The sequence below is a fragment of the Amblyraja radiata genome, chromosome 2 (genome assembly GCF_010909765.2).
Source record: "Amblyraja radiata isolate CabotCenter1 chromosome 2, sAmbRad1.1.pri, whole genome shotgun sequence".
Classification (NCBI taxonomy): Eukaryota; Metazoa; Chordata; class Chondrichthyes; order Rajiformes; family Rajidae; genus Amblyraja; species Amblyraja radiata.
The window spans coordinates 121,809,402-121,834,000 of NC_045957.1; the positions used below are offsets into that span (position 1 = coordinate 121,809,402).

Below are 24,599 nucleotides of genomic sequence, written 5' to 3' on the forward strand. Positions count from 1 at the left end.
TGTTGGGTACAGCTGGGACTCAATATTGACCCCCGCAGTACAGATTGGACACAGCAGTCCCCATCCTGAAAACAACCCTCTCCGCTTGTTTTCTGTCCAACCTATTCTCAATTCCCAGCAATATGCTATCACCAATACATGTATTTCTGCTATAAAGCAAAAGTTGCATTCTTAAGAAACCTTGTACCAATTGGGGAGTCGGGAGGGGGTGAATTAGGGGCCAGAGAGTTTCAGACTGAAAATAACAGTAAATTTTCAAAAATAACTGTTTGTGCATTGGCTGTCATGCGCCAGCTGCTGACTGTTGTGCACTGGCTGTTGTGCGCTTATTGTTGTGCACTGGCTGCGGTGCGCTGGCTGTTGTGCACTGGCTGTCGTGCACTGGCTGTCGTGCACTGGCTGTCGTGCGCTGGATGTCGTGCATTGGCTGTCGTGCCTCATTGTTGTGTGCTGACTGCCGTGCTCTGGCTGCCGTGTGCTGTTCACCATTCCTATTTCTTTTTTTTTTTTTTTTTTTTTAATATTTTATTTTATTAGAAGTAAGTACAGTCATATGGCACCAAAGTGCCTAATATATATTTTCATAATACATTTTATGTACAACTTCTTTTTTTTTTTTTGTTACACTGAAAAAAGATTAGAATAAGAAAAAGAAGTTAGATAGTAAAGGATAGAAAGATGTGAAATATATAGTGTGTGAAAAAAGAAAACGAGTAAATGAAAAAAGTTGAGAGAGAGAATAGAGAGAAGAAAAGAAAAAAAAAAAAAAAAAAAAAGAGGAGATCATTATTTATAGTCTTGACCAACCCTCGTCCAGTCCTGAAACAGTTATTTTTTACAATTGTGTTGCACCATATGATTCCAAAAAAACGACGAATGGAGACCAACTCGTTATGAATTGGTCTGATTTATCCATTAGGAGGAATCGCATTTCCTCAAGATGAGCGGTGTCCAACATACTTGCAATCCACATTTTAAGCGTTGGTATTGATGTACCCTTCCAAAATTTAAGAATTAATTTTTTTGCTATTATTAAACCATAGTTAAGGAATAGATTTTGAGATGTGTTCAATTTATTCCCATCTTCCATTACGCCAAATATAATCATTTCAGTATTAGGTTCCATTCTTGTCTTGAATAATTTTGTAAATATTTCAAAAATATCATTCCAAAATCTATAAAGTTTTATGCAGGAGACTAAGGAGTGTGTTATAGTTGCCTTTTGGGCTAGACATTTATCACAAGTGGCGGATATATTTGGATAAAATTTGTTCAATCTTGTTTTTGAGTAATATAATCTATGTACAATTTTAAATTGAATTAAATTATGTCTTACATTAATTGAACATTTGTGAATATATATCAGGTATTTTTCCCATTTAACCTTCGTAATTTTTATCATTAGTTCCCGTTCCCACTCTTCTCTAAGTACCTCTGTCGATGGTAGGTCTATATTTAGAATACTATTATATAAATATGATATTAATTTTTGTGAGTCAGCTTCAATATTCATTGCCTCTTCCAATAAGTCAGGAGTTACTTTTTGATATCCTTGTATATATTTTTTCACAAAATCGCAAATCTGAAGATATTTAAAATATTGGTTGTTTTTCAATTTAAATTTTAATTGTAATTGTTGGAATGATAGTAAGTTTCCCATTTCATACATATCCCCGATCCTTCTAATTCCGAGACTTTCCCATTGGTTATATGTCTTATCAATAAGAGATGGTTTAAATAAAGGGTTATTCGCTATTGGCATTAACAGTGATAGATTTCTTAATTTTAAAGATAATTTTATTTGTTTCCAAATTCTTATTGTACCATATATAATTGGGTTCTTCTTATATATTGTGTTATTCAGTTTTTTTGGGGAGAAGAGGATCGTTCCTATATTACTAGGATGGCAATCCTCCTTCTCCATTTTTATCCATTCTGTCTGTTGGGTAGCACTATCCAACCAATAAATCATATTCTTAATATGCACTGCCCAGTAATAATACATAAAATTCGGAAGTGAAAGTCCCCCGACCTCTTTTGGTTTACATAAGTGTTTTTTTGTGATTCTATGTGATCTATAGTCCCAAATATAATTAGTAATATTAGAGTCTAATTTTTTTTTAAAGTATTTTGGTATATATACCGGTATAGATTGAAATAGGTATAGTAATTGTGGTAGGAAGATCATTTTTATTGCATTTATTCTACCTAATAATGATAAGGGAAGTGTTTTCCAAAATTTAATCAACGTATTAAGTTTATTTAATAAAGGCATGAAATTAGCATTGAATAATGCTTTATATTTTCTAGTAATCTGAATACCCAAATATTTAAATTTTTCTGTTGCGATTTTAAAGGGGAACTTCAGTAAGTGTGTAGGTTCTTGAGGTTTTAATGTCATGATTTCACTTTTATTCCAGTTTATTCTATATCCAGAAAAAGACCCAAATTCCTCTATTAAGTTTAATAAATTTGGTATGCTCGTTTGTGACTTTGTAATATATAAAAGTATATCGTCTGCATATAATGAGATTTTATTCTTTGAGTCTCTGGTATTATAGCCCTGAATATTCGGATGAATTCTTATACTTTCAGCCAGGGGTTCTATCATAAGGGCAAATAGCAGGGGTGATAGTGCACATCCCTGCCTATTACCCCTTGATAGTTGAAATTTTTGAGATAACATGTTATTAGTTAAAATTCTTGCCATCGGTTTATCATATAATAATTTTACCCATCTTATAAAATTCTCTCCCATATTAAATTTTTGTAGTACTTTATATAAGTATTGCCACTCTACCTGATCAAATGCTTTCTCTGCATCCAAAGAAATAATTGATATATCTTCTTCCTCTACTTTATGCGAGTACATTATATTAAACAGACGTCTCAGATTATTAAATGAGTATCTTTTAGGTATAAACCCCGTTTGATCAGGGTTTATCAATTTACTAATATATTTGCTTAATCTTCTTGATAAAATCTTTGCTAAAATTTTCTGATCTGTATTTAAAAGTGATATAGCTCTGTACGAGCCCAGATCTTCTAAATCTTTATCTTTTTTTGGAATAAGTGTAATAGTTGATTCTGTTAGTGTTTCAGGTAGTTTGTTTTCTTTAAAAGCATGGGAGTATAAATTAAATAAATAAGGGGTTGTTATCTCCTGAAATTTTTTATAAAATTCATTATTAAAACCATCTGGTCCCGGTGTCTTACCATTTTTCAGCGATTTTATTGTTTCACCTATTTCTTTGATTGTAATGTGTGTAGGATAATATTAACTTGCGGGGATCGTCGGTTGGTGCGGACTCAATGGGCCGAAGGGCCTGTTACCGTGCTGTATCACTAAACTAATTTTTTTAATTTTTTACAAATAGTTTCTGCTTTCCAATATATTCAGTTTGTAACTTTGCAATGTTGGGTACAGCTGGGACTCAATATTGACCCCTGCAGTACAGATTGGACACAGCAGTCCCCATCCTGAAAACAACCCTCTCCGCTTGTTTTCTGTCCAACCTATTCTCAATTCCCAGCAATATGCTATCACCAATACATGTATTTCTGCTATAAAGCAAAAGTTGCATTCTTAAGAAACCTTGTACCAATTGGGGAGTCGGGAGGGGGTGAATTAGGGGCCAGAGAGTTTCAGACTGAAAATAACAGTAAATTTTCAAAAATAACTGTTTGTGCATTGGCTGTCATGCGCCAGCTGCTGACTGTTGTGCACTGGCTGTTGTGCGCTTATTGTTGTGCACTGGCTGCGGTGCGCTGGCTGTTGTGCACTGGCTGTCGTGCACTGGCTGTCGTGCACTGGCTGTCGTGCACTGGCTGTCGTGCGCTGGATGTCGTGCATTGGCTGTCGTGCCTCATTGTTGTGTGCTGACTGCCGTGCTCTGGCTGCCGTGTGCTGTTCACCATTCCTATTTCTAATGGCCCTGTCCCACTGTACGAATTCATTCAAGAGCTCTCCCGAGTTTAAATAAAAATCAAACTCGTAGTAAGCACGGAGAATGAACGTAGCGGGTACGTCGGAGCTCGGGGACGTCTCTTAGCGGCTCGTAACGCTAACGGCAGGTACTCGGGAAGACTCGCTAACGGCAGGTAAGCTTGGGAGACTCGTGAAGATTTCTCAACCAGTTGAAAAATGTCCACGAGAGCCCCGAGTACCGACGACTGGCCATTACCGTAAATGTCCGAGTTCGAATCAGGGCAAACTCGGGAGAACTCTTTGAATGAACTCGTACCGTGGAACAGGGCTTTAAGGCCTTTCTTTTTCAGTCTCATAGATCGCCATCCGCAATATTTGTGACATCTCGGCAGCGTTGACTGTGGTCTCCCTTTTCTCTCATACGTCTATTGGCCATTCAACATTTCGAGCCTGGTTTTAAATAGCTTCACAGCTTTGCCTGTCTGTTCCGACATTTACCCCATTTGTACAAAGATTGAGCTCCTAGATTCCCCAAATGTTGCTAAACAGCAATCATTTGCAAACGCTTAGATCTGTTGAAAAAGGATTCTCCCTACAACTAGTTATATAAAAATAATCAGTCCGAGACAACTATTTCACGTCTGGCTGGTGTAATATCTCTAATGCATTCTCCATTTACTTGCCACGATACAGTCTTCTCCACTTGTCCCAACAAGTTACAAAAACATCTTTGTTGAGATTGAGGGGAGTCTTTTTAGCTTAAAGATACAGCATGGAAACAGACCCTTTGGCCCACTGAATCCGCGCCGACCACGTTCACCCATACTTTAGTTCTATCCTAGACACTAGGGGCGATTTATAAAAGTCAATTAATCTACAAACCCGCACGTCTTTGGAGTGTGGGAAGAAACTGGAGCACCCGGAGAAAACCCATGCGGTCACAGGGAGAACGTACAAACTCCTCACCCGGAGTCAGGATCAAACCCGGGTCTCTGGCATTGGACGGCAACAACTCTACCGCTGTGCCACCGTGCCATCCTGACAGAAGTCTGTAAATTTATGATGTGCATAGATGCAGGAGACAGTCAGAACCTTTTTCCCGGGGTGGAAACTTCAACAACTGGAGGGCATAGCATTACAGTGAGAGGGGCAAAGCTTGTAGGAGCTGTACAGGGCAGCTTTTTTACATAAGGTCATTAGTGATTGGAGCAGAATTAGGCCATTCGGCCCATCAAGTCTACTCTGTCATGCAATCGTGGCTGATCTATCTCTCCCTCTTAACCCCATTCTCCTGCCTTCTCCCCATAACCCCTGACGTCTGTACTAATTAAGAATCTATATCTATCTCTGCCTTAAAAATATCGATTGACTTGGCATCCACTGCATTTTAGTCGGAGTAAAGGCGTAGATTATTTTCTAAATGGGGAGGGAATCCAGCAATCGGAGGTGCAAAGGGACTTCCAATTCATTGTGAAATCCTTAGTTTTATAAAAGCAGCATCCATGAACCCTGCCTCTGGTACTTGTCTCCCAGTTAATAGGAAATGCTTAGTACTGCAGATTAACAGCATTTGCTGTGTTTGTGCTTCTGATCCAAAGTTATGCAAAAATTGGATTGAGGTCAGCATTAATGGCCACCATGATGAATCACCACACCGCACTCACTGGCCCCACTTATGCAGAATAGCAGTTTGATTTATGTGCCAACCGACGCCTGCCACAACTCATTGGAATGTTCTTTTAACATAGATTGGGAATAAAAACCAAAGTTAAATATAACTATACACGATACTGTGTAAAAACGGCTGTAATTTATGATTCAACGGCAATAAATGACAGCTGGGAGAAATGATCAGAAAAATAGGAAAATAGGTGCAGGAGTAGGCCATTCGGCCCTTCAAGCCAGCATCGCCATTCAATATGATCATGACTGATCATCTAAAATCAGTACCCCGTTCCTGCTTTTTACCCATATCCCGGGGGTGGAAGATTGCAACCTTCACAAGGTCCGCACTGTTTCGACGAATGCAATCAACCAGGTGTGCACAATCGAATAAGATCAAATAGAACAAGTTGTCCTACAACTTTAGGCTGTGCATGCCATACCCAAGAAAAAGAAGGCCCATATCCCTTGATTCCTTTAGCCCTAAGAGCTAAACATAGAAACATAGAAAATAGGTGCAGGAGTAGGCCATTTGGCCCTTCGAGCCTGCACCGCCATTCGATATGATCATGGCTGATCATCCAACTCAGTATCCCATCCCTGCCTTCTCTCCATACCCCCTGATCCCTTTAGCCACAAGGGCCACATCTAACTCCCTCTTAAATATAGCCAATGAACTGGCCTCAACTACCTTCTGTGGCAGAGAATTCCGCAGATTCACCACTCTCTGTGTAAAAAATGATTTTCTCATCTCGGTCCTAAAAGACTTCCCTCTTATCCTTAAACTGTGGCCCTTAGTTCTGGACTTCCCCAACATCGGGAATAATCTTCCTGCATCTAGCCTGTCCAACCCCTTAAGAATTTTGTAAGTTTCTATAAGATCCCCCCTCAATCTTCTGAATTCTAGCGTGTACAAGCCGAGTCTATCCAGTCTTTCTTCATATGAAAGTCCTGACATCCCAGGAATCAGTCTGGTGAACCTTCTCTGTACTCCCTCTATGGCAAGAATGTCTTTCCTCAGATTGGGAGACCAAAACTGTACGCAATACTCCAGGTGTGGTCTCACCAAGGCCCTGTACAACTGCAGTAGAACCTCCCTGCTCTTATACTCAAATCCTTTTGCTATGAATGTTAACATACCATTTGCTTTCTTCACTGCCTGCTGAACCTGCATTCTATCTTTCAATGACTGGTGTACCATGACACCCAGGTCTCGTTGCATCTCCCCTTTTCCTAATCGGCCACCATTCAGATAATAGTCTACTTTCCTGTTAATGCCACCAAAGTGGATAACCTCACATTTATCCACATTATACTGCATCTGCCATGCTTTTTTTCCCCACTCACCCAACAGCCTCCTAGCATCCTCCTCACAGCTAACACTGCCCCCCAGCTTCGTGTCATCCGCAAACTTGGAGATGTTGCATTCAATTCCCTCATCCAGATCATTAATATATATTGTAAATAGCTGGGGTCCCAGCACTGAGCCTTGCGGTACCCCACTAGTCACTGCCTGCCATTGTGAAAAGGACCCGTTTACTCCTACTCTTTGCTTCCTGTCTGCCAGCCAGTTCTCTATCCACATCAATACTGAACCCCCAATACTGTGTGCTTTAAGTTTGTATACTAATCTCTTATGTGGGACCTTGTCGAAAGCCTTCTGAAAGTCCAGATATAACACATCCACTGGTTCTCCCTACGTTACATCCTCGAAAATTTTTATAAGATTCGTCAGACATGATTTACCTTTCATAAATCCATGCTGACTTTGTCCAATGAATTCACCACTTTCCAAATGTGCTGCTATCCCATCTTTAATAACTGACTCCGGAATTTCCCCCACCACCAATGTTAGACTAACTGGTCTGTAATTCCCCGTTTTCTCTCTCCCTCCCTTTTTAAAAAGTGGGGTTACATTAGCTACCCTCCAGTCCTCAGGAACTATTCCAGAATCTAAAGAGTTTTGAAAAATTATCACTAATGCATCCACTATTTCTGCGGCTACTTCCTTAAGTACTCTGGGATGCAACTTATCTGGCCCTGGGGATTTATCGGCCTTTAATCCATTCAATTTACCTAACACCACTTCCCGGCTAACCTGGATTTCACTCAGTTCCTCCATCTCATTTAACCCCCGGTCCCTTGCTATTTCCAGCAGATTATTTATGTCTTCCTTAGTGAAGACAGAACCAAAGTAATTATTCAATTGGTCTGCCATGTCCTTGTTCCCCATGATCAATTCACCTGTTTCTGACTGCAAGGGACCTACATTTGTTTTAACTAATCTTTTCCTCTTCACATATCTATAAAAACTATGCAGTCAGTTTTTATGATCCCGTTTTGTGCCAGTTTTCTTTCATAATCTATTTTCCCTTTCCTAATTAAGCCTTTTGTCGTCCTCTGACTCTGAATTTCTCCCAGTCCTCTGGCAGGCTGCTTGTTCTGGCTAATTTGTACTCTTCATCTTTTGTTTTGATACTATCCCTGATTTCCCTTGTTATCCACGGATGCACTACCTTCCCTGATTTATTCTTTTGCCAAACTGGGATAAATCTAACTCTCTCTTGGGAACATCCAGTGAATTGGCCTCCACTGCCTTCTGTGGCAGAGAATCCCACAGATTCACAACTCTCTGGGTCAAAAAGTTTTTCCTCATGTCAGTCCTAAATAGCCTACCCCTTATTCTTAAACTATGACCCCTGATCCCACATCGGGAACATTTTTCCTGCATCTAGCCTGTCCAATCCTTGAAGAATTTTATCTGCTTCAATAAGATCCCCTCTCATCCTTCTAAATTCCAGTGAATACGAGCCCAGTCGACCCATTCTTCCAACATATTGTCAGTCCCGCCATCCCGAGAATTAACCTGGTGAACCTACGCTGCACTCCCTCAATAGCAATAATGTCCTTCCTCAAATTAGGAGACCAAAATTGCACACAATACTCCAGGTGCGGTCTCACCAATAAAAGAGAATGCAGGAAATATTGAGCAGACCAGGCAGCACCTGTGGAGAACGAAGCTAATTTAATGGTGATAACCTCTTTGTTAATGATTGTTCTAGTTAACCGAGATGTTTAATATAATGCTTCAAAAATTTAGGGTGGCAAGGTGGCACCGCAGTATGGTGCTGCCCTACAGCGCCAGAGACCTGGGTTTGATCTTGACTAAGGATACTGTCTGCATGGAGTTTGTACATTCTCCCTGTGATTGTGTGGGTTTTCTCGAGTGCTCTGGTTTCCTCCCACAAAGATGTACAGGTTTGTAGGTTAATTGGCTTTGGTAAAAAAAAAATTGAAATTGTCCCTAGCGTGATTGCAAGTCGGCGCAGAATCAGTGGGCCGAAGGGCCTGTTCCGCATTGTAACTCTAATGTCTAAAGATGTTCATCATTGGTTCAATGGTTCCTTTATTATCACATGTACCAAGTTACTGTCTTTGGAATGTGGGAGGAAACTGGAGCATTCGGAGGAAACCCATGCCTTCACAGGGAAAATGTACAAACTCCGTACAGACAGCACCCGTAGTCAGGATTGAACCCGGGTCTTTGGTGCCGTGAAGCAGCAACTCTCCCGCTGCGCCACTCAATCTCGTGTAAGTTATTCCAACAGTGGCTGATGTGGGAAAATAAGCTGGTCAAGTACTAAACTGTTCTCCCTCTGCAGGAGGAAGCCAGGCAGAAGTACGTGGATCTCATTGAAGAGCTAGTTTCTGCTGATGCTCCCCCGCAGAGGAAAGCGGCTGCCACAGAGGATGGAACGTCGTCATTCCAGACACTGGACGTCACGACTGAGAACAACATCACCACTATTACTCTAAACAGACCAGACAGAAAGAATGCCATTTCAATTTTGGTAAGCTTGATTGGTTTATTAAATTTCAGTCGCATATACCTGGTGTTTTACTGAAAGTAACAAACTTAACTTGGATTGGTTTGGACAAACTTAAGGATACAAGGTACTGCAGATGCTGGTTTACAACAAAAAAAAAACAGTGCTGGAGTAACTCAGCGCGTCAGGCAGAAAAAGAATAGGTGACGTTTCTGGTCCGAACTCTTCTTCAGACTGCGAGTCAGGGGGGATGGAAACTAGAGATATGAAAGGTTCAAAGCTGGCCAATGAACAAGGCAAGGTGGAGCCCACAATGGTCATTATTGGATGTGAAAGAGCTAATAACGAAGGGATGTATGGATGCGAACAGTGGAACTGACAGGACAGAGAAACATAGGCAATAGGTGCAGGAGTAGACCATTCGGTCCTTTGAGCCAGCACCGCCATTCAATATGATCATGGCTGATCATCCAAAATCAGTACCCTGTTCCTGCTTTCTCCCCATATCCCTTGATTCCGTTAGCTCCAAGAGCTAAATCTAACTCTCTCTTGAAAACATCTGCTCACTGCCTGCTGTTCCTGCATGCTTACTTTCAGTGACTGATGTGCAAGCATACCCAGGTCTCGTTGCACCTCCCCTTTTCCTAATCTGACACCATTCAGATAATAATCTGCCTTCCTGCTCTTGTCACCAAACTGGATAACCTCACATTTATCCACATTATACCGGATCTGCCATGCATCCGCCCACTCACGACTAAGGTGGGAGAGGGGTGGAGAGAGAGCGAATGCAAGGGTTACTTGGGGTGTTAAACTGCCCAAGCGGAATATGGGGATCTATTCCTCCAATTTGCGTGTGACCTCACTGACTGTGGAGGAGGCCCAGGACAGATAGGTGAGTGTGGGAACGGAAGGGGAGTTAAAATGTAAAGCATAGGAGGAACAGCGCCTCATATTTCGCTTGGGCAGCTTACAACCCAAGGATACAAGGAACTGTACAAGGTTTACAAAATAGATACAATTGCTGGAGTAACTCAGCAGGTCAGGCAGCATCTCTGGAGAACATGGATAGGTGACATTTTGGGTCGGGACCCTTCTTCAGACTAATTGTTGGGGGGGTGGGGGGGGGAGAAACTGTAACTTAGATTGGTTTGGACAGACGTCACTTTAATTGCTTTGGACAGAACTTGGATTGTTTTCTCTGGAACGTTAGAGGTTGAGGGGAGACCTTATAGAGGTATATAAAACTATGAAGGGCCTGGATAGGGTGGACAGCAAAAACATTTTCCCAGGGTGGGAATATCAAACACCCGAGGGCACGGCTTTAAGGTGAGCGGGGTAAAGTTGAAAGGATGGGGCAAGATTTTTTGTGCGCGGTGGTGGGTGCCTGGAACGTGCTGCCAGGGGTGGTGGTGGAGGCAGATACGATAGTGGCGTTTACGATGCTTTTAGATAAGCACTTGGAAATACAAAGAATGGAGGGATATGGATCACGTGCAGACAGAGGAGATTAGTTTAACCTGGCATCATGCTCAGCATGGCATTGTGGGCTGAAGGGCCTGGTACTGTGTATATATACCGCGTATTGTGGTTCATTATTGTCACTTTACCAAGCATTTTTCTTGCAAGCTATCCAGTCAACGAAAAGATTAGATTACAATCAAGTTTTACATTCTATCTTAAATTAATGCATGTTTTCATTATGAAAGTAATTCAGTATGTTTATGGTATAAATATGTATAATTACAATTGTACAATAAGTAGAGCAAAGGGGAAGATACAGAGTGCAGAATATAATTCTCAGCATTGTAGCGCATTAGTTCCAGAGACACGCTGAAAGCAATTTTGTCTTGAAATAAACTTTGAGAAAAAATGTCTGTGTGTAATGAATGTGGAGTTGGTGATAATTTTAAGCATGTTATAATAGGAAGTTGGCAATCAATTCAAATGGCTTTTTGTACAGAAGTCAGTATATTAGAGATCAACTATAGATTGAATGTCATGAGAAGCTCGCTATTGCCATATCTACTGTAATGCTACAATCAGGATAGGACTCTCAGCATGCATAGAGTTATACAGCACAGAAACGGGCCCTCCAGCCCAACTCATCAATGCTGACCAAGATTCCCCATCAAGATGGTCACATTTGCCTGTGTTTGGCCCATATCCATCCAATCCTTTCCGTTTCATATACCTGAACAAATGAACATTTATTTCAAGAAGACTAGAATACAAAAACAGGGATGTAATGCTGAGGCTCTATGAGGTGCTGGTCAGGCCACATTTGGTATATTGTGAGCAAGTTTTGGCCCCGTATCTGAGGAAGGATGTGCTGACTCTGGAGAGGGGCCAGAGGAGGTTTACAAGAATGATCCCAGGAATGAGTGGGTTAACGTGTTCAAGAAGGAACTGCAGATGCTGGAGAATCGAAGGTAGACAAAATTGCTGGAGAAACTCAGCGGGTGCGGCAGCATCTATGGAGCGAAGGAAAGAGACAACTGATCAGTCTGAAGAAGGGTTTCGGCCCGAAACGGTGCCTCTTTAACTTCACTCCATAGATGCTGCCACACCCGTTGAGTTTCTCCAGCAATTTTGTCTACCTATGAGTGGGTTAACATATGATGAGCGTTTGACGGCACTGGGCCTGTACTCGCTGGAGTTTAGAAGGATGAGGGAGGGGACCTCATTGAAACTTATCGAATAGTGAAAGGTCAGGATAGAGTGGATGTGGAGAGGATGTTTCCACTAGTGGGAGAGTTTGGGACCAGAGGACACAGCCTCAGAATCAAAGGACGTTCCTTTAGAAACGAGATGAGGAGGATTTTTTTGTTGTCATAAGTGGTGAATCTGTTGAATTCAATGCCACAGACAGCTGTGGCGGCCAAGTCAATGGATGTTTCTAAGGCTGAGATGGATAGATTCTTGATTAGTGCAGGTGTCAAAGGTTATGGGAAGAAGGCAGGAGAATGGGGTTGGGAGGGAGAGATGGATCAGCCATGATTGAATGGCGGAGTAGACTTGATGGGCCGAATGGCCTAATTCTGCTCCTATCCTTTATGAACTTATGTGTGTAAGTATAGTATTATCTGATTTGATTGGATAGCATTCAAAACAAGGCTTTTTATTGTATTTTGGTACACATGACAATAATAAACCTAAACCTAAGTAAGATGAAGAAAGTCTGAACAAGAACTATACCACAAATGCGGTTAATTATCCGAGTAATATACAACCCACAGCGAGTGTATAAAGTTACAGAGTCACACAGCATGAAAACAGGCCCTTCAGCCCAACATGCCGACCAACATGCCCCATCTACATTTGCCCCACTTGCCTGCCTTTGCCCCATATCCCTAAACCTTTCCTATCCACATACCTGTCTAAATGCCTTTTAAATGTAGTTATAATACCTGCAAGAGCTCTATAACTTAGGAAACACGACTTTAAACCATGGATTCTGAAACTAGGTTGCAGCCTCTGACTCTATCTGTTTCCCTGGCAACTGTCTAAAATAACCAACTTAGGTGTCTTATTTGGAGAGACATGGAACTGCAGATGCTGGAATCTTGAATAAAACAAAGTGCTGGAGGAACTCAGCGGGTCGGGCAGCATGTGTCGAGGGAATGGACAGGCAATGTTTCGGGTCGGGATCCTTTGGACTGAATGCAGAAGTGGGGAGAAAGCTGGAAAAGAGACGTGGGGGCGGGACAAGGCCTGGCGAGTGATAGGTGGATACAGGTGAGGAGGGTTTAATTGGCAGATGGATGGAATAAATAGAAAACATAGACATAGAAAACATAGAAAATAGGTGCAGGAGGAGGCCATTCGGCCCTTCGAGCCAGCACCGCCATTCATTGTGATCATGGCTGATCGTCCCCAATCAGTACCCCATGCCTGCCTTCTCCCCATGTCCCTTGATTCCACTAGCTCCTAGAGCTCCATCAAACTCTCTCTTAAATCCATAACAAAGTCTTTCTTTCCTGTGTATGAGACTATACATGATTACAATCAAGCCGTCCACTGTGCACAGATAAAGAGTACAACATTTAGTGCAAAGTAAAGTCCGTTTAAAGATAGATCAAAGGTCACCAATCGGGTGATTGGGAGGTCAGGACTGCTCTCTAGTCGGTGATAGGACGGTTCAGTTGCCTGATAACGGCTGGGAAGAAACTGTCCCTGAATTTGGAGGTGTGCGTTTTCACACTACTGTACCTCTTGCCCGATGGGAGAGGGGAGAAGAGGGTGAGACTGGTCCTTGATAATGCTGCTGGCCTTGCCGAGGCAGCGTGAGGTGTAGATGGAGTCGATAGAAGGGAGGTTGGTTGTGTGATGGTCTGGGCTGCTTCCACTATTCGCTGCAATTTCCAGCGGTCTTGAATGAAACTGTTCCCAAACCAAGCTGTGAAGCATCCCGATAAAAATGCTCTCTATGGTGCATCTGCAGAAGTTGATGAGTTTGTTAATGAATGGCAGGTTTTAGGGGTCGGGGAGTGGACGGGAATGTGGGAAGAGTAAAAAGAAATAGAATAGGATTCGTGTATGTTTTTAAAAAAGGTAATTGATGGTACCAAAAGCTTGATGGGCGAAAGCGCCTGTTTCCACGATGTAATCTTCCCAAGATGGCATCCAAGCCAGGCGACCCTGCATGCTGGTTCCAGAGGTGGATCTGCGATCACTCATTACATTCGCTCCACTCTTTTAAATCTTCATTACAACCGTAGCCCTTTACTCTGTATCTGTATACTGTGGAAGGCTTGATTGTATTCACCATATTCATTAGACATCACTGATTTATAGAGTCATAGAGTGATACAGTGTGGAAACAGGCCCTTCGGCCCAATTTGCCCACACCGGCCAACATGTCCCAGCTACATTAGTCCACCTGCCTGCGCTTGATCCATATCCCTCCAAACCTGTGCTATCCATGTACCTGTCCACCTGTTTCTTAAATGTTGGGATAGTCCCTGCCTCAACTACCTCCTACAATACAATACAAATTTATTGTCATTTGATCCTCAAAAGAAGTTCAAACAAAATTTGGTTTCTGCAGTCATACAACAAGAAAAGAACCAAGACACACAAACAGCACAATTTACATAAACATCCATCACAGTGAATCTCCTTCTCACTGTGATGGAAGGCAAACTCCTCTGCCAGCTTGTTCCATACACCCACCGCCCTTTGTGTGAAAATGTTACCCCTCAGATTCCTATTAAATCTTTTCCCCTTCACCTTAAACCTATGTCCTCTGGTCCTCAATTCCCCTACTCTGGGCAAGAGATTCTGTGCACTGATTTATCTAGCCTTTGTTGACTTATATTAGAGTTTATCAAGCAGCACAGCTCATAGAGCTGGCCGCGAGCTGTGGTCCAAGATGCTGCCCAAGCCTGGCGACTCTTTGTGTGCTAGTTTTCCGCTGACTGGTTAACACGCACAACCAAAAGCTTTTCACTGTACCTCGGTCCAGGTGACAATAAACTAAACTAAGCTAAAGTAATCGTGTAGGAGGGAACTGCAAATGCTGGTTTAAACCGAAGATAGACACAAATAGCTGGAGTAACCCAGCGGGTCAGACAGACAGCATCTCTGGAGAAAAGGAATAGATGACGTTTCTTCAGACGCCTTCAGACGTCTCGATCTAAAACAACACCTATTCCTTTTCTCCAGAGATGCTGTGTCTGACCCGATGAGTTACCCCAGCTTTTTGTGTCTATCTAAAGTAATCGTGTAATTATATTAATAAAGGAGGCCCAGCTGGCTATCTTTCCAAGGCAGCATGAAGTGTGGATGGAGTCAATGATGGTCTGGCCTGTGCACGGCTCGATTGTAATCATGTATAGTCTTTCCACTGACTGGATTGCACGTAAGCAAAAAGTTTTCATTGTACGTGACAATAATAATTAATAATAAAGAAAATTGAACTCTTTGGCTCTGACTAGTATTGAGATATACATATTCTCTTGTTCCTTATTGATCTTCGCATGAAATGGGAACCGCATCACAGACAGGCTGGTTTCAGTTCATGAAAGAAAGGCCAGGGATTTCACAGAGTAATAATCTAATTAAAAAATGTAATTAAGAGATGCTCAATCATGAGTGATACTGTATGCAAAGTCTGGAAAATGTAGCCAAAATACATTTCAAATGCTCCGGTTAGTTTTTAATTAACGTTTCAGCTAATATCACTTGGATGTTCAGACATTAAATTATCCACAAACCTTTACAGTTGGGCATTTGTTTCATTTTTGATCTAATGAAACAGTTTTAATGTATTTAATATTGGTAACCTGTTGTAGCCTTCCTTACTGGTGAACACGGGTTTACGATCATGAATACTTTGTTAATCTTAGTGAGGTTGTTCAATTTCCCACCTGTGCATAATCACTATAATTACAATAAATGTATGAAACCATTAAATAATTCACCAGGGTTCTTTCAACTGTCGTACACTAATCTTAGCAAATTCAATAACTTTAATGCTATGAAACGGCTTTTAAAACGTCTCTACTAATGCCAATGTGCTTGAAAAGATGAGTGCAATAGCCTTCCCAAACAAGCACAGACCCTTCAGTGTCCGTGCCGAACATGATGACAGGTTTAACTAATCTCCTCTGCCTGCACATGATCCATGTCCCTTCATTCTCTGCTATCCAAAATCCTCTTAAATTCCATGATCATATACGCCTCCACCATCTTGTAGAGGTATATAAAATCACTAGACTAATTGGATCCCGTTGGGTCCCAACATCATACGGGAGGGCTGGTCCCCCAATGCAATATTCCACCTCTCCACCAATATAGTACAGGGTACAAGGCCACCAAATTCAAGTGCAGTTTCTTACCACTTCAAGCAGGGTGCAAGGCCACCAAATTCAAGTGCAGTTTCATACCATTTCAAGCAGGGTGCAAGGCCACTAAAGACAGCGAATCGTGACCTTTCCCTCCTCCATCTTGCAGAGACTTAGCCATGCCCACACTTCTGGGTTTTATAGTCCCTCCCCCCCTCCCACCAGAAGGGGCATGGCCTTCATGGCATGATTGACAGGAGAGAGAATCTCAACATTTTTTAAACACTAATAATTCTTTTTTTTTTCATCGATGGGAAAAATTCTCGGCACCTGATGAGCGGAGGGGGACACTGAGTAAGATGGCCAAAAATCACAGCCGTATGTGGTAGCGTTTTTTCTAAAATCAATATACAGAACAACAGGGTCAAGATCAGACTTTTGGTAATATAGATTAGAGGAATAGAGCTGCTGGAGGAGGTAGTTGAGGCTGGTACTATTGCAACGTTTAAGAAACAGACAGGTACATGGATAGGACAGGTTTCGAGGGATATGGGCCAAATGCGGGCCGGTGGGACTAGTGTAGATGGGACATGTTGGTTGGTGTGGGCAAGTTGGGCTGAAGGGCCTGTTCCCACGTTGTATGACTCTATGACACCACTACCCCTGGCAGCGTGTTCCAGACACCCACCACCCTCTGTGTGTAAAAATAAATGTATCCCGCACATCTCCTTTAAACTTTTCACTTCTCACCTTAAAGCTATGCCCTGCAGTCGTTGACATTTCCACCCAAGGATAAAGGTCTTGCTGTCGACCCTATCGATGTCTCTATATACTTCTATCAGTCTCCCCTCAGCCTCCAATGCGCCATAGAAAATAATCCAGGTTTATCCAACAACTTCTTATAGCTAGAGGAACTCAGCGGGTCAGGCAGCATCTTTGGAGAACATGGATAGGTGACGTTTCACATAGTGCTGGAGTAACTCAGCTGGTCAGGCAGCATCTGTGGAGAGCATGGATAGGTGACATTTCGGGTCGAGACCCTTCTTCAGACAGAATTCAGCCTGAAAAAGGGTCTCGATCAGAAACGTCACCTATGAGTCTGAAGAAGGGTCGTTACCTGAAACGTCACCTATTCCTTTTCTCCGGAGATGCTGCCTGACCCACTGACTGACTCCAGCATTTTGTGTCCGTCTTCGGTGTTTACCAGCCTCTGCAGTTCCTCCAGACACAACCCCTTCCCCCTTCTCTTTCCTGTGTCCCTACCCTCAATTCTCCCCTCCCCTTTTTCCCAGGATGAAAAAGTCAAATACTTGTGGCCACGGCTTTATGGTGAGAGGAGCAAAGTTTTTAAGGTGATGTGCAGGGCATCTTTTCTACACGGGTGCCTGGAATGTGCTGCCAGGGGTGGAGGTGGAGGCAGATACAATAATGGCATTTAAGAGATTTTTGGAAAAGCACATGGATATGCAGGGAATGGAGGAATATGAATCATGTGCAGGCAAATAAGAATAGGTCTTGGTATCGTGTTTGGCACCGTCATTGTGTGCCCTCGGGTCTGTTCCTGTGCTGTGCTGTTCTATGTTCCATGAATTTCTAGAGTGCACATTTCGAAAGAACAGAAGAAACGTTGGAGTCATTACAAGAAGGGTCTCGACCTGAAACGTCACCCATTCCCTCTCTCCAGAGATGCTGCCTGTCCCTCTGAGTCACTGCAGTATTTTGGATCCAGTAATCTCTAACATTGGATTATTTTTTTATTGGCCTTTACTGGCTTTATCTTGCACTAAACGTTATTCACATGACTCTATTTAACATGTACCTGTACACTGTGGACGGCTCGATTGTAATCGTTTATTGGCTCTCCGCTGACTGGTTAGCACGCAACAAAAGCTTTTCACTGTACCTCGGTACACGTGACAATAAACTAATCTCAACGCAACTCAACAGAATGCAAGTTTACTAACAGTCCAAAAAGGAAATGTGTAAAGGAAAAGTTTGCAAAGTAACTGGGAAAGACTTTGGATGTGAAACAAAGTACAGAGCTCTTTTAAATTGCTGGCAAAGGCACAATGCCCTCATTCTGTGTTTAGATTCAACAATTGAGCCTCTTTTCAGATGCTGTGTAACCCTTTTTCAACAACAACTCCTCTTTAGAAGCCCACACCCTTGTAAAGTACTACCTCATTAGACATTGCTCTCCACTATCAAGTTTGCTGCAAGATTTTTTTATTATTAAGATTAAACATGAATCTTACAATCTTACAGGGGTGCACAGTAGCGCAGAGGTAGAGTTGCCACCTCACAGCGCCAGAGATCCGGGTTACATCCTGACTACGAGTGCTGTCTGTACGGAGTTTGTATGTTCTCCACGTGACCTGTGTGGGTTTTCCCCGGGTGCTCTGGTTTCCGCCCACACTCCAAAGATGTGCAGATTTGTAGGTTAATTGGCTTTGGTGAAATTATGAAATTGTCACTAGCGTGCATAGGATAGACAATAAACAATAGGTGCAGGAGATAGCACCGCCATTCAATGTGAACATGGCTGATCATCCCCAATCAGCACCCCGTTCCTGCCTTCTCCCCATATCCCCTGACTCCGCTATTTTTAAGAAGGAACTGCAGATGCTGGAAAATCGAAGTTACACAAAAATGCTGGAGAAACCTAGCGGGTGCAGCAGCATCTATGGAGCGAAGGAAATAGGCAATGTTTCAGGCCGAAACCCATCTTCAGACTTAAGAAGGGTTTCGGCCCGAAACGTTGCCTATTTCCTTCGCTCCATAGATGCTGCTGCACCCGCTGAGTTTCTCCAGTATTTTTGTGTACCTCCGCTATTTTTAAGAGCCCTATCTAGCTCTCTCTTGAAAGCATCCAGGAATAGTGTTGATATGCAAGGATCGCAGGTCGGCGCAGACTCGGTGGGCCTTGATGTATCTCTAAACTAAACTAAATTAATACATTGTAGCTAGCAGAAAATTGTGACCCAACTTTGAAAAGATTTTAACATTTAAAGAAGTCTGTGAATTACACGACCATCATGTTCTCATCACAATTATCTGATGGTAAAGGAGGAGGTTAGTTGCTGCAAATTCCCACAGGTCTCAAAATATACCTTTGACATTTGCATCTAGATGAGTCATTGTCTCTGTATACTGTCTCAGTGTACTACTACCATACACTTGTACTGTATCTGAGATGCTTATCTACGAAGTATGTACAGTGATACTTGTACTGAATTGTATACAAAAGTGAATTTCACTGTACCTCGGTACATGTGACAAATAAAGTGCCGTACCATGAATTGCCAAGACACAATAGGTCTACAGGTCTAGTACAGGTAAGCAGCATTGGTATGGATCGGCATTTGATGGTTGGCATCAATGTGGTGGACTAGGGTAGAACAAGGGGTCACAGTTTAAGGATAAGGGGGAAATCTTTTAGGACCGAGATGAGTAAAACATTTTTCACACATAGAGTGGTGAATCTCTGGAATTCTCTGCCACAGAAGGTAGTTGAGGCCAGTTCATTGGCTATATTTAAGAGGGTTAGATGTGGCCCTTGTGGCTAAAGGGATCATGGGGTATGGAGAGAAGGCAGGTACAGGATACTGAGTTGGATGATCAGCCATGATCATATTGAATGGCGGTGCAGGCTCGAAGGGCCGAATGGCCTACTCCTGCACCTATTTTCTATGTTTCTATGTTTCTAATAGGCCTATTTCTGTGCTATGTGACTATCAGACTCTATAAGACACTAGCCTACGTTGGATGCCATTGTGGGCGTCCAAAGACAAGGAGTTTAGTTTAGTTTATTCCAACTTGTACCGAGATATAGTTAAAAAGCTTTTGTTGCGTGCTAACCAGTCAGCGGAAAAACAATACATGATTACATTCGAGCCATCCACAGTGTACAGGTACGTGGTAAATGGAATAATGTGTAGGAAGGAACTGCAGCTGCTGGTTTACACCCATGACCCATGACAACAGTAGTCTTTATGCTGATTGTCGATAGGTATATGTTGCAAGCATGTTTGTTTGCCCTCCACTCCTCTCTGGAAATCACCCTAAACACCACTCTGGTGGAAACTGTCAACGAATTCACCTACCTAAGGTCGACGGTCACTGATAGTGTCTCTCTGGATGAGGAAATCAATGAATGTAAAGGAAATAAGGCTAACCAACCAGACATGGAAGATCAGGAAGACCAAGACCAAATTTACTGTCCACAAAGAGTGCATCTTGAGCACGTAACTGTACAGCAGTGAAGTTTGGACAATTTACCGATATCAAGATAGACACAAAATGCCCTAGTAACTCAGCGGTTCAGGAAGCATCTCTTGAGAACATGGATAGGTGACGTTTCACAGAGTGCTGGAGTAACTCAGCGGGTCAGGCAGCATCTCTGGAGAACATGGATAGGTGACGTATCAACAGAGTGCTGGAGTAACTGGACAAAAAGAATAGGTGACGTTTCGGGTCGAGACCCATCTTAGGACTTTGGTGTAAACCAGCAGCTGCAGTTCATTCCTACACATTTTACCTACATCAAGGATGAGAACTGAACAATTTTCATTTCTTTCTTTCATCTAGATGTACAATGAAATCATGCAGGCACTCGAGCAAGCTGCAAAGGATGACTCTACACTAACTGTAATGACAGGTTGTTCAAATTTATGTCTTATATCGTTTTTTCTCATGGCAACGAACATGTTTACAGTTGATTTTGCAGCAAGAAAGATTGCAGAGCACTGTGCCGAGCATTGCACGGTGGCACAGCGGTAGACTTGCTGCCTCGCAGTACCAGAGACCCGGGTTTGATCCTGACTACGGGTGCTGTCTGTACAGAGTTTGTACCTTCTCCCCGTGACCGCGTGGGTTTTCTCCGGGTGACTCGGTTTCCTCCCACATCCCAAAGACGTACAGGTTTGTAGGTTAATTGGCTTTGGTTGTAAATAATCCACAGTATGTAGGATAGTGTTAGTGTACGGGGATCGCTGGTCGGGGTGGACTCAGGCCAGGGGGCTATATCCGCGCTGTATCTCTAAGATAAACACAACTAGATCAATCAATCTAATCATTAATAGTAATAGGAAAAAAATTCCTCTCCATATCCTGCGCCTTTCATATTAATGGCCAGTGAAGCATGGTCAATGTCTGGAGGAGCTATAGCAGCCAATTACATACTCAAAGTCTCACAAATAAGTTTGAGAGCAACCAGGTAATCTAGTGATGAGGGTTAAGTTGGCGGTTTGACACTAGAAGTAACTGAATATATATCTTAAGACATTGGAGCAGAATTAGGCCATCCGAAGCATCGAGTCTACTCCACCATTCAGTTATAGAGTCATACAGCATGGAAGATTTGTAGGTTAATTGGCTTTGGTTGTAAATAATCCCTAGTATGTAGGATAGTGTTACTGCCCTGCCCCACTTAGGAAACCTGAACGGAAACCTCTGGAGACTTTGCGCCCCACCCAAAGTTTCCGTGCGGTTCCCGGAGGTTGCAGGTGGTTGCCAGAGGTTGCAGGTAGTGGAAGCAGGTAGGGAGACTGACAAAAACCTCCGGGAACCGCATGGAAACCTTGGGTGGGGCACAAAGTCTCCAGAGGTTTCCGTTCAGGTTTCCTAAGTGGGACAGGGGCATTAGTGTACGGGGATTGCTGGTCGACGTAGACTCGGGCCTTCAGCCCAACTTGCCTACGCCGTCCAACATGCCCCATCTACACTAGTCTCACCTGCATATACGAGAGACTGAAATGTAGAGCCTAGACAGTGTGCTCGTATCCTGGTGCGGTACTTGAAGACATTACGTCCTGTACACTAAAGAGCGAGCATGAGGTATTGGTAAAGGTGTCAACGATTACAGGTGGGGGGGGAGGGGAGGCAGGAGAATGGGGCTGAGAGGGAAAGATAGATCAGCCACAGTGTATGAAAGTTGGGTTACGTTATAGTTGTCCAGGACAACATGGTGCCTTTTGCATGCAGGATCAGTAGACTAATTCTGTACAGTTTGCTAATCAGGAATGTGCTTAGGTATGGCCACACTCTACTTGACTGTTTGTAAGAAAATAATTTCACTGTGCGTTTGCAGCACACATCTGACGATAAGAATCATTAAAGCCTTGATTCAATGGTACTTTATTGTCGCATGTGCCCAGGTTCAGTGAAATGCTTTGTTTTGCATACAACCTGGTAAAATCGTACAGCTGACCTCATCGAGGCAGTGCACAAGTGTTGCCACGTTTCGGCGCCGACAAAAGTTCACCGAACAACCCTATCTACTGCCTGCCGCTGCTACACTTAGCAGCAGCCCAACACACCCCCCCCGGGTCTCACTTTGTCCTTGGCGCCCACCCTCCTCCCTCGCCATGTCCTCCCCTTCATTCTTGCTGCGCCCCTCCCCGGCCTGGTCCCCCTTCCCTCCCCATGGCCCTCCTCTCTGGAGCCTGTAGATGCGGGTGAACCAGCAGCAGGACCTGTGAATGTAACCTGCTTTACTTCCCTTTGTAGATTCTCCATTCATAAGATCATGAAGATCATGTGATAGGAGCAGAATTAGGCCTTTCGGCCCATCGAGTCTGCTCCGCCATTCAATCATGGCTGATCTATCTCTCCCTCTCTCCCTCCTAACCACATTCTCCTGCCTTCTCCCCATAACCTCTGACACCCGTACTAGTCAAGAATTTCGTACTAATCAATAACCCGTACCATTTATTTATTTCCAAGTGCATCAGTAATAAAGCATTTCATTGGAGACAGAGGAGGTGCAATACATGCTAAAGTAATTGGCACGAGATGCCATGAATGAAACTGATTAAATAAAATGATGGTTGAACTGACTTCCCTTGACACTTTCAATCAGCCTCTCCCAGAACTAATCCCACAGCAGCTCTAAATGGACATCCTTTGCTTTTGATAATTTGCTTGTCAAAACTGAGATACTGTAATACATGGATAAGCATCTTAACGACATAAGCACCGATACACTTTAAATTAAGCCTCTACATTGCTGACATATCACAGCCCCTATGTTCATTGTGTGACAATAATGGAGGCAGTTTTAACAAGATAGATCCACTCATTTTACTTCGGAGTCACGTGAGTGACTACGTGAAGAACCCCGCCAGGACGCATGCGTGTCATATCGCTTTCGCGCTTGCGAAACGACAAGCGGGGTGGAGCGTTCCCCCGCAGCGGTAAGTTTGAAACCGCGACCTGCAGGTATGTGATTTACTCTGCGGTAGTTTTTGTCCCCGCGCTGTTTTTACATAGGGGGGGGAAGCTGGACAAAATAATGTCCACAAGTGCTGCGAGTAAAGCTGGCTGGGGAGGACCGCGAAGTTGCGGGAGCCAGCAGCAGCTGAAGGCACAAGCCCCGTAAGTGGGATCAGCTGTGCCGACTTTTGGTCCCGCGCCGGCCAGAACACCACGGCCGGGCGGGAGACTATTCAGAATGGGGCTGTCGACTTTGACAAGTCGAAAACGGCAGGAGGCGGGGTGGAACGACGTTCCCCCGTAGCGACAATTTAAACCAGGACCTGCAGGTAAAAGTACTCTGCGGTCTTTTGTGTTTTCCCATGCTGATTACAGGTAGGGAGCATGGAAAAGTCGAAGAAACCAACGAGGGCTGCGACAAAGCTGGTGGGCCAGCAGCGGCCAGCGGCACTTGAATCACCTATAATGGGATCAGCTGTGCCCGATGTCGCCTCCGCACCGGCCAGATCCATTCCGCGGCCGGGCGTTAAGGCAAAACAAAAAACCATCAAAGTCGTGGACTCAGATGAGTCCGATTTTGAGCAGCCGCGGGCGGCCAGCGACCGTGAGCGCTGGAGCGGATGGAGCGGTGTGTGGAGCATTTGCTCCAACGTGACAGGCTCCGGGAGATGGAGTCGAGTCACTTTGGGCTCTATGTAAAACCCACAGCAGCACCTCTTGTAGGGTTGCATAGTGCTTCTCCCTCGTCAGAGGGGAGTACTGGGGGTCAGTTCTGGGCTGATCCTGAAGAGGGGTTTGCAGAACAGAAATCAAGTGTGCAGGGGGTGCAGGAACGTGAAAATCTACTGGACATGGTGTCCAACTTCATACAGCCAGACCAGACTGGCCAAAACCTGGAGGACACCTGACTATATCGCTGAATGTTCCTGTAATAAATAATTGTATATGGAAACTCCTAAACAGCGGGGATAACAGCTTTCACCCGCACAGTGGATGAGAAGGACATGTCGCAGGACCAACAGGATGCACTGGCACTGCTTTGCAACACACGGCCATAGACAGCACCCTTACGCACCCACCAGTAGAACAAGACCGACTGGTGAAAGCTCGAAGGTCCGGTACACCAAACATGAGTCTTTCTTAGGCCATGGCCCAGACCGGCCTTCTTGGAAGATACGCAAA

At 43.5% G+C, this 24,599-nt stretch overlaps 1 protein-coding gene across 1 annotated transcript in view; it reads left to right on the top strand.

Moving 5' to 3' along the window:
- eci2 (enoyl-CoA delta isomerase 2) overlaps nucleotides 1–24,599 on the top strand; it is a 77,455-nt gene that overhangs the window by 35,369 nt on the left and 17,487 nt on the right. The window contains exons 4-5 of the mRNA XM_033014649.1: nucleotides 9,253–9,441; nucleotides 20,793–20,862. Of these exons, the coding sequence (XP_032870540.1) occupies nucleotides 9,253–9,441; nucleotides 20,793–20,862 (259 nt within the window). The remainder of the gene's footprint in view (nucleotides 1–9,252; nucleotides 9,442–20,792; nucleotides 20,863–24,599) is intronic.